This window comes from Camelina sativa, chromosome 3, assembly GCF_030686135.1.
Source record: "Camelina sativa cultivar CO46 ecotype springtype chromosome 3, ASM3068613v1".
NCBI lineage: Eukaryota > Viridiplantae > Streptophyta > Magnoliopsida > Brassicales > Brassicaceae > Camelina > Camelina sativa.
Window position 1 is genome coordinate 11,506,867 of NC_141882.1, and position 13,557 is coordinate 11,520,423.

The 13,557-nt window shown below is 37.2% G+C and overlaps 2 protein-coding genes and 1 pseudogene across 3 annotated transcripts; all 3 read right to left on the bottom strand.

Annotated features, from left to right (window-relative positions):
• Positions 1-100: 100 nt before the first annotated feature.
• On the bottom strand, positions 101-1,887 carry LOC104776807 (F-box protein At5g25290 pseudogene; annotated as a pseudogene). Its single transcript, XR_015595486.1, has 2 exons — positions 1,589-1,887; positions 101-1,469 (listed from the first exon to the last, which is right to left on the bottom strand). The product of XR_015595486.1 is annotated as an F-box protein At5g25290 pseudogene (transcript).
• Positions 1,888-2,044: 157 nt separating this feature from the next.
• LOC104776808 (ubiquitin-fold modifier-conjugating enzyme 1) lies at positions 2,045-3,300 on the bottom strand. Its single transcript, XM_010500937.2, has 3 exons — positions 2,802-3,300; positions 2,653-2,714; positions 2,045-2,326 (listed from the first exon to the last, which is right to left on the bottom strand). Exons 1-3 carry the CDS (start codon positions 3,132-3,134, stop codon positions 2,197-2,199), a joined length of 525 nt encoding a protein of 174 aa, XP_010499239.1. The 5' UTR covers positions 3,135-3,300; the 3' UTR covers positions 2,045-2,196.
• A 6,477-nt stretch (positions 3,301-9,777) lies between these two features.
• Positions 9,778-12,320, bottom strand: LOC147946798 (uncharacterized). Its single transcript, XM_087507258.1, has 4 exons — positions 12,105-12,320; positions 11,154-11,930; positions 10,483-10,836; positions 9,778-10,263 (listed from the first exon to the last, which is right to left on the bottom strand). Exons 1-4 carry the CDS (start codon positions 12,318-12,320, stop codon positions 9,778-9,780), a joined length of 1,833 nt encoding a protein of 610 aa, XP_087363384.1.
• Positions 12,321-13,557: the final 1,237 nt, after the last annotated feature.

The window sequence follows — 13,557 nt, forward strand, 5'->3', positions numbered from 1 at the left end:
AGCTTTCTATCACTTTAATTCACCACAGATCGTGCAAAACGAAAACAATCTCTTGATGCAGATGTTGACCTAGTGCCTTCCAAGGAGTGAATAATGATGATTTGATCTGAAGTGATGGTTGTGAAATTTGGAACATAAGTCAAAGATATTTAAACAACACCCCAATATGTCATAGATTATACATCAAAAGCAAAAGATGATAACAAAGTAGAGTCTGGAAATGTGCCAACAACACCAGAGTTTGCAGCAGAAAGAAACAGAGCAAGGCTAAGGGAGGAAACCATGAGGAACGTAAGGATCAAGAGGGAAGAAACCACTGAGCATCCTTGATGTTTAAGTTGGAGAGACTGGGGAAGCGTTTGATGGTCTTTGTTGTAAGACTGAACACACAGATGTCGAGGGATGAAGAAACGCGGTGACGGATACGATTACCGCGGGTGAAATAGATGGAGTTAGGCTCAATACCAAGGGTATGGTCAGCAGGCACGGTGATACCCAAATCCAAAAAGAGGGCCTCATCACCTAGAGAATGTACCTCAACAAGCCTGGTGTCATAGGTAGTCGGGTCAAGATCTTTAGGATCCCTCTTGTAGAGGTGGAACACCCTATCCTTTGAGGTTAGCTCGTAAGTATAGACAAGCAATACCTCACCAGACCTTGTAACAGCAATGCTTTCGTTAGATGAGATGATCTTATATTTGTTGATTCTTTCAATTTCATCCCTACTCGGAAGTGGCGGCCACATTGGAAGCCTATGGTTCTGGGATACATCCTTGAAACCATTGTGCCGTCGAGACAAATCCAAGTGTCGAACGAAATCACGGGTGGCAAAGATGTAAAGATCGTGACCTTTAAGTAACATATGGTTTACGCCTCGTAACTCCAAGCGAACATCGTCCCGTGTTGAAATCTCGCGGTAATGATCATCCCCTTTCTTGCAAAACGCTACGTACTCGCTCCTTTCGAAATGCCACAATACAACGTAGTCTCCTCCTTTCTTGTCCTCGACCCACAATAGACCTCTCACATCTTTGGCAGTAGAAGGACGCGTACGAGATGAAGTACCGATCAGTACATGTCTGATTTTATCTTCTCCTTCTCGCTCAATCTCAAAATAACCCTTGAATGTTTCTAGTCCAGGAAGATCGATCCTCTCCTCCTCGCCAAACACATCTATAATATAGAGCTTCAATCGAGAATCTATCACCAGAAACCACTTACCGGAGCTTGCCACGAATCGATACCCTGAAAGGTCACTCTTCGTCTCGTAAACCGTATCATCGGCTGGGTTGTACACACGACAATCGTCCTTTTCTTGAGACAGCATCAGCAACGGAGATCCGCCTTTTGGCTGCAGAATCCAACTCGAACAGAGGGCCTTTGCAGACTCAAGATCCGGACAACTCAACTGTCGTTTCAGCGTACATCTCTCCATTATCAGGATTCAGGACGGATACTCTCTCGTACGTCTGTGAAGTTTGAGAAAGAAATTAAGCGTTAAGTTGCGGATATAAATACCAAATCCCAATTTGAAACTTCCACAGCAAGATAGTGGATATTAGGACAAAATATATTTTTTTTGCTTAACCTAGTTTTTCCCAATATGTAGCATGGTCACGGCGTACTGGTGACCCTAGATTTCAGTCAGCTGCACTACGCCAGCTACGGAGGATGCGAAATTCGTTAGATCTGATTGGGACGACACTGGATGTGGTAACTGGGGAATGGCTGGGGTACTCCTCCAGAATTGGAGCTGGTATGCTGTTCATTTTCAGAGGCAGATTTTGAGCAAGTAGCAGAATATGGTCTCTAAGCCCATATGCTTCTATGACTCATATTTGCTAACTTCCTTTCCGGATCAAAGAGCCTGTATCAAGTTAGCATACCATCTTACTGATTTTACCAAGTTTGCAGTGTTGGGTTTTTCTTCCTTGCTGTGGTCAATGAGCCAGTAAAGAATCCCACAAAAAAAATGTCACAATATAATTTCCAAATCTTGCACAAAGTAGGAACATCATATAACCATTCTCTAGTAGTGCAAGTATTTATAATAAAACATTGCAACAGCTTTAAATCTTTATTCATGTAAGTGTTTTTATGGGGCAGAAGTATCCACCTCAGTCATTTCTGAGTTCAGCTATAACTGAATAAACAAACACCTCAACAATTATGAAATTGAAAGACAGGTTACGTAGATTATGATTCCGAAGATGTGGCTGCGTCATCTTTGTGCTTAATCATGCCGGAGTCCACAAGAATTGGAATCTCTGCAGCAAGCCATGGAGCAAGTCCCAAACAAAGTGCATGCGCTATACCAAACCTAGGACTGCATAAACAAAAGTCATTCATCAATGTCAAAAAAAAAACGAGGAGGTGCTCGTAGTGGCGATAGAAATGGAATGCATAATGAGTTTAAACCCAAGCTCAGTATTTTTAACAAGGGAATAGTAACACGAAAACATATAGAATGTAAGTCGAATGAGATGTACGTTTTCATTTAGGCCTAGCACAGACAGTTGTACTCGAGTTTCCTGGTCTACAAACTAATCCAATAAACATCTTAAGGACAGTGATTCTTTCATGATTCCCTCTAAAACACTGCTGCATGCTTATCTTACAATGTCTATACAACCAGAAAGCATATAAATTTACCAGTTCTTGGCCCAGAGCGGCTTGAAATGTACAGTCAAGCATATCTTCCCACCTCTATACATCTATAGACACAAAACAAAACAAAAACATCAAAGACAAACTCAATTGTCTACAAACCACATCAAATCAAAACAAGAAAGCCTTTTTACCTTCTGGGTCTTGCCGTCAATTTCGGGCAGCTCAAGCTCAGGAGCAGTGGCCGGGTAGGTGATAGGGATATCGAACTGGAGATCGAATTCGTACTTGAGAAGGTTGTGAACGTACCAACACTTGCCAGTCCAACGAGTTCCTTCAGGATTGGAGGCAGAGATACGGAACCAGTCATTGTCGTTGGACTTGTTCATTTGGGTATACGCAATCAAAGACTTGTACTCCTCTTTCAGCCTCTGTGTCCATGCCGCGCCGTCTCTTGGACCCGCCTTTGTCGTCAGAAGCGGAATTCGCGTTAACGTCGACTTCGTGCTCGGATCCCATCCTTCCATTTTCTTCGCCTTTGCCTCGCCCACAGATTTGATTTGGGCGTTAATTCAAAACCCTACTTTTTGTTTTGTCGATCGGAATCGGATGCTTGGATTCTGATTCCTCCTCCTCTTTCTTTTAGCTTTTGCTTTTGTTTGTCACCATTGTAACCGAAACAAAACAAAAGTCAAACCGTATTGAATCATCCGATTTTGGTTTGATGTTGGTTCATTTGGTTAACATTGTTTGATTATTTGGTTCGGTTGGGTTGGTTTGGTTGTAAATATTATTGACTGTTTTTTGTTTTTCTGAATATTTTTTCGTTGGTATTTCTTTTAGCAAGATTTTTTTTCAAATTAGTAGTAAGCTGTTTCAATTAAAAACTAGTAAAAGATATAATTCTGCTTGCTTATTGGATAGAGAGTATGTGGAATGATAAAAAACATATTGAGTTAGAAATAATAATAATAATAAAAATTATACTCCGATTTAGAGTATAGCAGTCAATTGGGTGGGCCGGCCGAAGGTTTGTCCAGTCCAAATATAAACGGACGAACGATGCTCTGGACCAATAAATAAATGGTCTATATGGGCGAATGATAGATTTAGTCCACATACCAAATGGGCAGCAACTAGATGGACATTGGACGTGTCCAAATTTTTAAAATTCTAAAGTTTTAAAATTTGGAAAAAACAGAGACTTATCTCTAATTTCTTCGTCTCTTCTTCGAATCGCTCCATCTCTTCGAATTTTCATCTTCATCTTCATCTTCATCTCAATTCCGACATTTGTTAAGGCGACGCCAAGGATGCCATTAACACACACTAAATTTTAGAGTTTATACACACATCTACCAAATTTTAGCTACACAAAAAAAATTAAGTTTTTATTCAAAATCTTTGTGATGATAATGAATTATTAGGTAAAAATAAGACATGCATGCACATCTCGGATTCTCGGATTATCCAAAAGATGATCACAGATCACGTTCTCAACATATTTATGGGTTTTTCATAGTATTAGCATCCGTATTTATGCAATTCAAAAAAAAAACAAATAAAACAAGCTGAGATAATTTGGTTGAGTTTGTAATGTCAAAAGATAACTTTAAAAAAGATGGCCCTGGTGAAATAGCCGTATATGAGATACACAAAATTGTTAAGGTTTGGCAATATGATAAATTGTCAATAAAGTTATTCTTTGCGTTATCTCAATATGTGGCAAAAGTCAATTTCGATAATGATTTAAAGTTTCTGCGTCGTTGTGGTTTATGAGGAGAAAAACAGTATAATAAAAAATTATGGTATTTGTAACATTTTGGAAAGAAAAAAGGTTAAAATGTTTGTAAAAATCCTCCATAAAATACATCATACCAATAAAGTATGCCTAAATTACAAAAAAAAAAACATTTTCTTTTAGAATTGTATCTAGTTTACAATTTGTAATATATATGCCTTCAGACTTGTGTAATTTTAGTAAAATGGTACTTCTATACACTAATAGTCACTAGATTGGTATCCGCACTAAGTCGCGAGTTGTTTTTAATTTTTTTTTGTATTTTCTTGAAATAATATTTGTTTTTATGTTGTTTGGAATCAAATATTATAACGTTGAATTTCTCAACCACATCATTAGTTTTTTTCTAAAAATACCACACTTTAATCTTTTTCTTCCAAAAATACCACAACATATTTTTTTCCAAAAATACCACAAACACCAAAAACTGAATTTTTAATTTATAGAATTTATCTTTCTAGGTTTGGATAGACAAATTTAGATTTAGGGTATAATTTTTAGGAGAAATGATTCAGGGTTCATGATTTAGGGTTTAGTTTTGAATATAAAAACTTTAGTATTAACAAAGTATTTTTTAAGTATTAACAATTATTATGTACTTTAATAGAATTACAAAGATGATTATATAACAAACTTAATATTATTTGTGCTTAAAATTTCTTTTTTAAATTATATTCTTATGAAAAATTAAAGATTTTTATTAAATTATTTCGTAGTAAAATTTACATTTTTTCTTAATTAGTTATTAATAACTTTAGTCATATAAGAAATATGCTATTTTCTAAATAAGAAATATGATTTTATTTAAAATTATATATATATATATATATGGGTTTCCTAAATAATAAGAAACAAATATTCTCGTGATTAATATGGTTTTTTTTTGTTTAGTTTTCCTTACGAGTATAATTTAAATAAATATTGCAAAATTTAAATACATTTTCAGATGAACAATTCTTGGGTTCACTCCTAAGGTGAACTCTTTTGTTCACTTCTCCTTATTTTAGCCATTAAGAATCTGACATTTCATAATACATTTAAGAACCTATTCATTCACCTCATTATAAAATAAGGAAACAAAATCTGTATACATTATCATAAAATTAAAAACTTTAACCGCTTATTTGTAAACCCAAACTGACATATAATTTCATTCTAGTTGTAAAATCTAAAGCCGAACCATCTCATTTGTAAACCCAAACCGACATAAAATTTCGTTCTAATTGTAAAATCTAAACCCTAACCATCTCATTTGTAAACCCAAACCGACATATAATTTCGTTTTAATTGTAAAATATAAACCCTAGCCACTTCACTTCATGTGTAAACCCAAACCGACATATAATTTCGTTTTAATTGTAAAATCTAGACCCTAACCACTTCATTTGTAAACCTAAACCGACGTATAATTATGTTTGAATTGTAAAATTTAAACCCTAATCACCTTATTTTTAAACCCAAACCGATTCATCATTTCATTCTAATTGTAAAATCTAAACCAAGCAATTATTTAACTTTCCTTAAAAAAAATTATACACCATTTGTTTCCTTAATTTGTTTTGCTTTTTAATTTAATTTTGATTTATTTTTAAATAAAATAATGTATAAAAGATTTTGATTGGTTGAAAAGAAAAAGTGAACAAGAAAGTTCACCTATGAATGAACTAAGTATTTTTTTTTCAGATTCTAGCCCGATAACCCATTATAAACGAAACATATATTTCTACCCGAATTCAACTTTATTTAATTTCGGGTAATTTTCTAATTTTGAATCAGCCGAATTCATTTTGTATTTCTCTTTTACTAATATAGATATTTTAGGACTATCACCTATACTTATTGATATAAAAAATTATGTTATTTTAATTCACCATAGATCGTGCGAAAAGAAAACGTCTCTTGATGCAGATTCTAGCAAGTAGCAACTATATGGTATTTAAGCCCATATGCTTCTATGACTCATATTTGCTATCTTCCTTTCCGGACAAAAGAGCATGTACCAAGTTAGCATACCACCTGCAAAATCAGTCATTGATTTACCAAGTTTGCAGTGTTGGTTCTTGCAGAAAAAACATGTGAAGAGGATCTCAAAAACAATGGCCACAGAATAAAATGAAAGAAGGGTTCTAGTGTTTTGTTTCATATCAGCATAATAGCCAAGGCCATTTTGGTCATGATTATCACAGATGCCGAAGACTGGAGCAGAAAGGAATACAAAACTTCAACATAACAACTCTTAAGAGGACCTGATCCTGCTGTCGTAACAATAGTGATAGGTCTGTTTGAAGACAGAAACTGCAATTCATGACTTAACCTACAAGAACAAATGAAGTGATAGGAATTGAAGTGCTTCGTAAGTCTTCCTTAATAGGGTCTATCAAATAAAGTGTCTGCGTCTCTTCCTTTGTTGCTCTGTTTAACCAAGGATTTGGTTGTCCCACGTCCATCTCACTTTCACTGAGGCATTTTTAAAAAAAATTAAAAACTCTTTACTAGTGCCTTCCAAGTTCCAAGGAGTGAATAACGATTTGATCTGAAGTGATGGTTGTGAAATTTGGAACATAAGTCAAAGATATTTGAACACCACCGCAATATGTCATAGATTATACATATGCATAGATTTAAATATTTTACATTATATATATTTACTAGTTTTTCCGATGTTCATAGATTTATTAATATACATTTTACAAGTCAGGTTCTCTCATTCTTGAAATGGGAGCACTGTCACGGCTCACTGGTGACCCTAGGTTTGAATCAGCTGCATTACGTGCGCTTCGTCAGCTTTGGAGGATGCGAAGTTCATTATATCTGCTTGGGACGACGCTGGATGTGGTAACTGGGGAATGGCTGGAGTACTCCTCCAGCATTGGAGCTGGTATGTTGTTCATTTTCAAAGGGATTCTAGTGGCAATTCTTTTTTTTTCCCCTAAGAGATGGCTGCAAAATCATTTTACTTTTATGTGCGGAATGAATTTGTGCCTTGGCTCTTCAATCTCTGATGTGTAATTTCATTTCTGGTCTTCTAAAGGGGTTGACTCTTTCTATGAATACCTCTTGAAGGCTTATATTCTCTTTGGAAAAGAGACTACTGGCAAATGTTTAGTTCTGCTTATCTGGCATCTCAAAAGTACTTCAGACATACATGGGCCTTGGTAATAATATACTAGCCTGGAAAAATGTACTTCCACACTCTCTATTATGACACTAAGACTTCTATAATGCTCAAACTGAAAATTGCTCGATGTAGTAATGAATTTATATATCTGTTTTAGGTACCATGAAGCTAATATGTAAAGTGGGAAACCAACTTATTGGCAGCTCACAAGTCTTCAGGCGCTTTGGTTGACAGTAAAATGAATAGTTGTTGTATGAGGCTGCTGTATCTTTTCTTTGAGTCATCAGTCTTGACATGGATATATATACTACGGGAGGATTAACCTCAATGAAAGGAATACTATGTTTTTCTTCAAGTAATTTTTAGGACCTTTACAAATTAACATATAGCTTTCAATCACTTTAATTCACCACAGATCTGCAACATTTTTGACATATTGGATCCGCTGGTATCATTCTTGTGCGAAGTTGAGTTTGTGAAGCAATGGCGCCTGATAAGCATCTCCAGATGAAATGGTGAAGTTTTGGTGCGAGTTTCAGTCTCCATACCTCCTTTTTTAAGGCTGTCAATCCTTGAGGAAACATTGGTCTCTGATTCTCCGGTATATTAACATGGGTAGCAACCCAGTACCCTGATCGTACGTTATAATGTCCATTCTTAGAGTAAGCCCATGCATAAGTGTCATGTTCTGCATATCTAGAGAGGTATAACTCCTTTGCTAATTGTTGATCCACTGGAGTAAGCACACCTTCAAACATGTGAGGATTCCATTCTCTTTTTCAATCTTCCCACCACAAATCAGAGACTGTCCAACTGGCATCTATAACTGGACGTGAAGCTGGTCGTGGAGGGAGGGTAGGCAACCAAGGATCCTCCCAAATTTTTGTTGTTTGACAATTCCCTATCTTAACTTGGAGACCAACTTGTAATAACTCCTTTCCATATTGGATTGATTTCCAATTATAAGAAGATCGAGGACCAATAACTGTTTGTAGATAAGATGAGTTAGGATGATACATACCTTTATACAGTCTTGCCAATAGACTTTGTGGATTGTTCATGATTCGCCAGGCTTGTTTAGCTAAAAGGGATCTGTTGAACTCATGAAGTTCTTTAAAACCCAAGCCTCCTTCAGACTTAGGGAGAGTCATTTTATCCCAAGCAACCCATGGAAGCTGTCTACGACCTTTTTCTTTTCCCCACCAGAAGGTAGCAAGAACACTTTGTATCTCTTCACAGATAGACAAAGGCAGTAAGAAACAATTCATCGAGTAAACTGGAAGTGCCAATGCCACTGATTTAATTAGTATCTCCTTTCTAGCAGGTGATAAATATTTAAAAGACCATCCTTCTGTTCTTTCTTTCACTCTATCCACAATATACTGAAACATCTCCACATTTTTCCTTCCAAACTGCTCTGGGAGCCCCAAATATTTACCCCCTCCACCAACATTATAAATCTTCAAGTGTCTCTGTAATCTCTGTATTTTCAGACCAAATATGATTAAAGATTTATCATAGTTTACCTTTTGACCAGATATTTCTTCGTACTTCTGAAATATGGTCGCCATATTCTGACAATCTGATTCAGTAGCTCGACAGAAGAAGAGAGAGTCATCGGCGAACAGTAGATGAGATATAGTAGGGCACTCTCGTTCCAAACGTAAACCATGTATTGCTCTGTTTTCAATCGCTTTTGTGACCATATGACTGAGGACTTCTGCGCAAAGAAGAAATAGGTAAAGGGATAGCGGGTCGCCTTGGCGAATGCCTCGTGATGGTTGTATGTAACCATAAGGGGAGCCATTTATTAACACTTCAAAGGAGACAGTGCCTACACAAGTCATAATCCACTGTACCCATTTTCGATCAAAGCCAAACTGAATCAAGACTCTTTCCAAGAAATTCCACTATACTCTATCGTAAGCTTTGCTAATATCTGTTTTGATAGCCATGAGGGAGTGAACCAATTCATGCCCTAGTAGGACATTATCTGAAATATTTCTTCCGGGAACAAAGGCGGCTTGGGAATCGGAAATAACTAACCCAAGCACTTTTTCAGTCGCATCACCAAAACCTTCGAGATTATTTTGTAGTTAACAATGCAGATACTAATAGGACGATAGTCGATCATACCTTTAGCATCAGTCTTTGGAATAAGGCAGAGTTGAGTATGATTAACCGTTTGATCCAGTTCTCCCGTGTCAAAGAAGTGACGAACCATACGACAGACATCACCACCAATCAAGTCCTAGAACTGTTGATAAAATCCTGCTGTAAATCCATCATATCCGGGAACTCGATCTGCACCGATGAGGAAGGTTGCCTCTTTTATTTCCTTGTCTGTTACTGGCTTCATCAGATTATCATTCATCTCATTAGTGACTTTTCTTGGTATGTCAGAGATGATACCTTCATAATCCGTGCTTTCAGTTTCTGTAAAGAGGTTTTGGAAGTATGTTTCTGCAACTTTACCAATGGCACTATCACGGAAGTGCTCTATTCCATTCTCATCAATAACTGGTTTGATTCGGTTACGAGATTTTCGAAGCTTGGAAGTAGCATGAAAGTACTTGGTGTTGCGATCTCCCTCTCGCAGCCATCTATTTATGCTTTTTAATTTCCAATGTGTTTCTTCATCCCGGTAAGCCTGATTTAGCTTTCGTCTTAGGTGTTGGACATCCTGAATCGATATTGAGTGGTTTCTTTTTGCTGCATCTAACTGAACTTTAAGACTCTGTATCAACTCTGCAGAATTCGTTTTGTTACGTTTCTTTCATTGAGATCTCTTCGACACATCTTGAGCTTATTGTGAAATCCTTTTGAATCATCAATTACCCCTCGAGACCAACCTCTGTGGACCGAAGCAATAAAATCGTCATCCCTTGAGTAACGTCGATCATAACGAAATTAACCTCTTTTTTGTCTGAATTTCCTCTTCAATCTCAATAATTACTAGAGCATGATCTGATCCAGCTAGTGTGAGAAACTCAGAACCTGATGCTGGATACATTGTTTGCCAACCGGTATTCACAAAGACTCGATCAAGGCATGATTCAATTGTTTTTTTCTGTTGTTTACCCACCCAACTGAAAGGATTTCCTTTGAAAGTCAAATCTTTCACATTGCAGCAAGATATCATGTTGTTGAAGTCTCTACAACTGCTCATACTACGAGTTCTACCTCCTTTTTTCTCTGAAGCATTCAAAATTTCATTAAAATCTCCACATAACATCAAGTGACCAGTTCTGGTCATAGAGAGTCGTTGTAGTCTTTCACTTGGGATGGGATTACCATAGATACAAGATAACTAGAAATTGAAAGATTTATATTGAACATAAAGATCTATTAATCTTACATCATAGGAATTGACTTGAACAGAAAGACAGTTTTTCCAAAATACAGCTAGACCACCACTTAAACCTCTAGGAGAGACCAAACACATATCTTCAAATCCCAAGCTGACTCCCAGATCTCTAATGTAGCTGTTTTGTTGCTTCGTCTCCATAAGGAACATCAAGTCCAAGAGATACATTCTTTGCATCTCTTCTGGGCGTCAAACTGTCAGGGGTTGTCCCATTCCCTGACAGTTCCAAAAGCCAACTCTCATGGGACCGGTGGTGGTACCGGCCCCACCAAGGCTCCGTCGTTCTGTTGCTGCTTTGTGGACTCAACATTCCCATCTTCAAGCTTTATAGCAGAACTCTGACCTAATACCCATCCAGTTTGACGTTTAACTGAACTTGAAGCTACAAACTCATCATCATTCTCTTCACACTGTTTTCTCTTTCGAATGTGTCTTGCCAGCATCTCAACATCTCCTGTGTTATTACCTGCATCATCAATAAACGCAGGAATCGGGTTACCTTGCTCCTCCTCAACATATTCCTCCTCTACAGAACTGCCAGAAGAGATACCCTCCAGAGCATTTTGATGAGGATCAATGTCTGAAAGAGTATCCATATTGTCTGAGTTTGGCGCCTCAGGACTGTTCTGAATATTATCAGGCTCATTAGCTTCATTAACCGCTTGTGGTGGGATGTCTTCATCAACTTCTTCTATATGAACCCCTGGATTTCCATGATACTCATGGTTACCATCATCATCATTATCAGCCCCGTTAGATTCATGACCTCCGTTTTGGAGAAGACAACTACCAGCATCATGAGTCATCATACCACAGACAGAGCAGAATCCGTGAAGACGTTCGTAAAAGAAGCTGATGACCGTATTAGTTCCCGGAGTGAATTGATAGTGTCGCTGAAAACGCAAGGGATGCACAACATTCCAATTAATCCTTACTCGCACAAATTGGGTACGGTTTGGATCATCAGCATCGAAATCAGTACTCATCATCTCTCCAAGGGATCGTGCAATTGAATCAACCACACCATGATTCAAATACTGCAGAGGAATTCCCCGGATTTGTATCTAGAAGTGGGAGGATCCATCTCCGGAATCCATCGTTGGAGGACCAGCATCCTCTCTGCGTGTGACCATGGACCACGACGGATAACAGTCTCCAGAGATTCTTCCGAAGGGAAGACGAATTGGAATCTTTCATCTTTGATTTTCTACTATTCGGCCTCGAACAACACCAATTAGACCCCAAGAGCGAGGAAGGGATGCCACGATTTGACAGAGGTTTTGCTTACGAGGCATCAAGGGACGACCAAGGAGGCAAAAACGGTTTTCATCAGCCGCTTGTTGAACCACCGCTTGAGGTAAGGTGAAAGGAACATCCTCAATGCCAAGATCAATGTTTTGAAGGGCTCTGCGAATGTTGTCTGCCATGGGTAGGGAGTGGAGGATTAAGAAATATAAAAAATCGATCAGGGATTGAGGAAGATAATTGAAAATTATAATCCCAAATCGTTTCCTTATATAGAGTATGACCCATAGTAGGACAACTGCTAAATCTTGGAAACCGATCACGAAAGTACAGGGGGTAACTGCACGAACATGGAGAGAAAGAAACCGCTCCACTTCAGCATCAATAACTGTCTGAATCTTCACTTGAAGATGAGACCAACAGAGAGAGGGGTGAAGAAGAACTGCCAAATCGCCCAGAAAGTCTCCTTTTTTTCTTTCATTTTTTTGGTTTTCTCTAGTTGTTACCGTTGACTTCTTCTGCTTTCTTTTCTAAAAAAAAAAATCTTTATATTAGGATGTATAGTAATATAATTCTAGTTTGAACAAAAAAAAAAGGTATAATTCTAGTTTGAACAAAAAAGTAATATAATTCAACAAAAATGGGCAAATGTCTTGCTTTTTTACAAGTGAAAGAAAACTTCGAATGAAAAAAATTATTTCTTTCATATTTAATTTTCAGCATATTGTTCAAGCAAACTTAAGTTGAGAGTAAAAGCTAAATTAATGTTTGTATTGTTTCTGTTCCCACCATTTAGTTTCTGTTCCCACCATTAAGCTGCATCCCTACATAAATTATGCATCATGTATGACAATCGAGCATAGACGCCACATAATCTATTCAAATCCTCTACAAGACTACTAGCTAGCACGTACTCATTTGAATGATCAAAATATTATTGGGGTATAAGTGGAGTTAGAAGACACTTTGTTGAATGCACTACGAGTCCTTCCTATACTTGATATTGAGAACATACTACATAAACAGGCCTGAACTCATATGTTCCACGTGCTTTCTCCAGAATGTGTTTTATTTTCGCTTATCTCCTGCCCGATCGATGTGGGGATGGATCTTACAACTTCAATATGAGGCAGTTATCTTTGGATCTTAAGAAAAGTAGACAGTATTGCGATGATGTTCCGTTCATGACTGCAAAGTTTTGTATTGGCAATGCGATGCTTAGCGAGACATAATCTATTATGTTTCCACATTAATTAATTACACTACTAATTCAATAAAGCTAGTTGAAGTTCATATCGCTGAATTTTGTTTTGTTTCCAAGTTACATTATCAAGCTAATATAAATGAAGCTGATTCATTTGATAATGTAAATTTCTGCAATAGAGAGGAAAAAAAAGAAACAAAAGAAGCTGATTCAGC

What these genes read in the sequence shown, in the direction of transcription:
- LOC104776808 (XM_010500937.2), bottom strand. Translation starts at nt 3,134, where the DNA reads ATGGAAGGATGGGATCCGAGCACGAAGTCGACGTTAACGCGAATTCCG. An exon ending in TTGACGGCAAGACCCAGAAG is followed by an intron (nt 2,715 to 2,801) that starts GTAAAAAGGCTT and finishes TTGTGTCTATAG; the next exon opens with ATGTATAGAGGTGGGAAGAT. An exon ending in CCGCTCTGGGCCAAGAACTG is followed by an intron (nt 2,327 to 2,652) that starts GTAAATTTATAT and finishes TTGTTTATGCAG; the next exon opens with TCCTAGGTTTGGTATAGCGC.
- LOC147946798 (XM_087507258.1), bottom strand. Translation starts at nt 12,320, where the DNA reads ATGGCAGACAACATTCGCAGAGCCCTTCAAAACATTGATCTTGGCATT. An exon ending in ACGGAGCCTTGGTGGGGCCG is followed by an intron (nt 10,837 to 11,153) that starts GTACCACCACCG and finishes TTCAATTTCTAG; the next exon opens with TTATCTTGTATCTATGGTAA. An exon ending in CTGGATCAGATCATGCTCTA is followed by an intron (nt 10,264 to 10,482) that starts GTAATTATTGAG and finishes GAGTTGATACAG; the next exon opens with AGTCTTAAAGTTCAGTTAGA.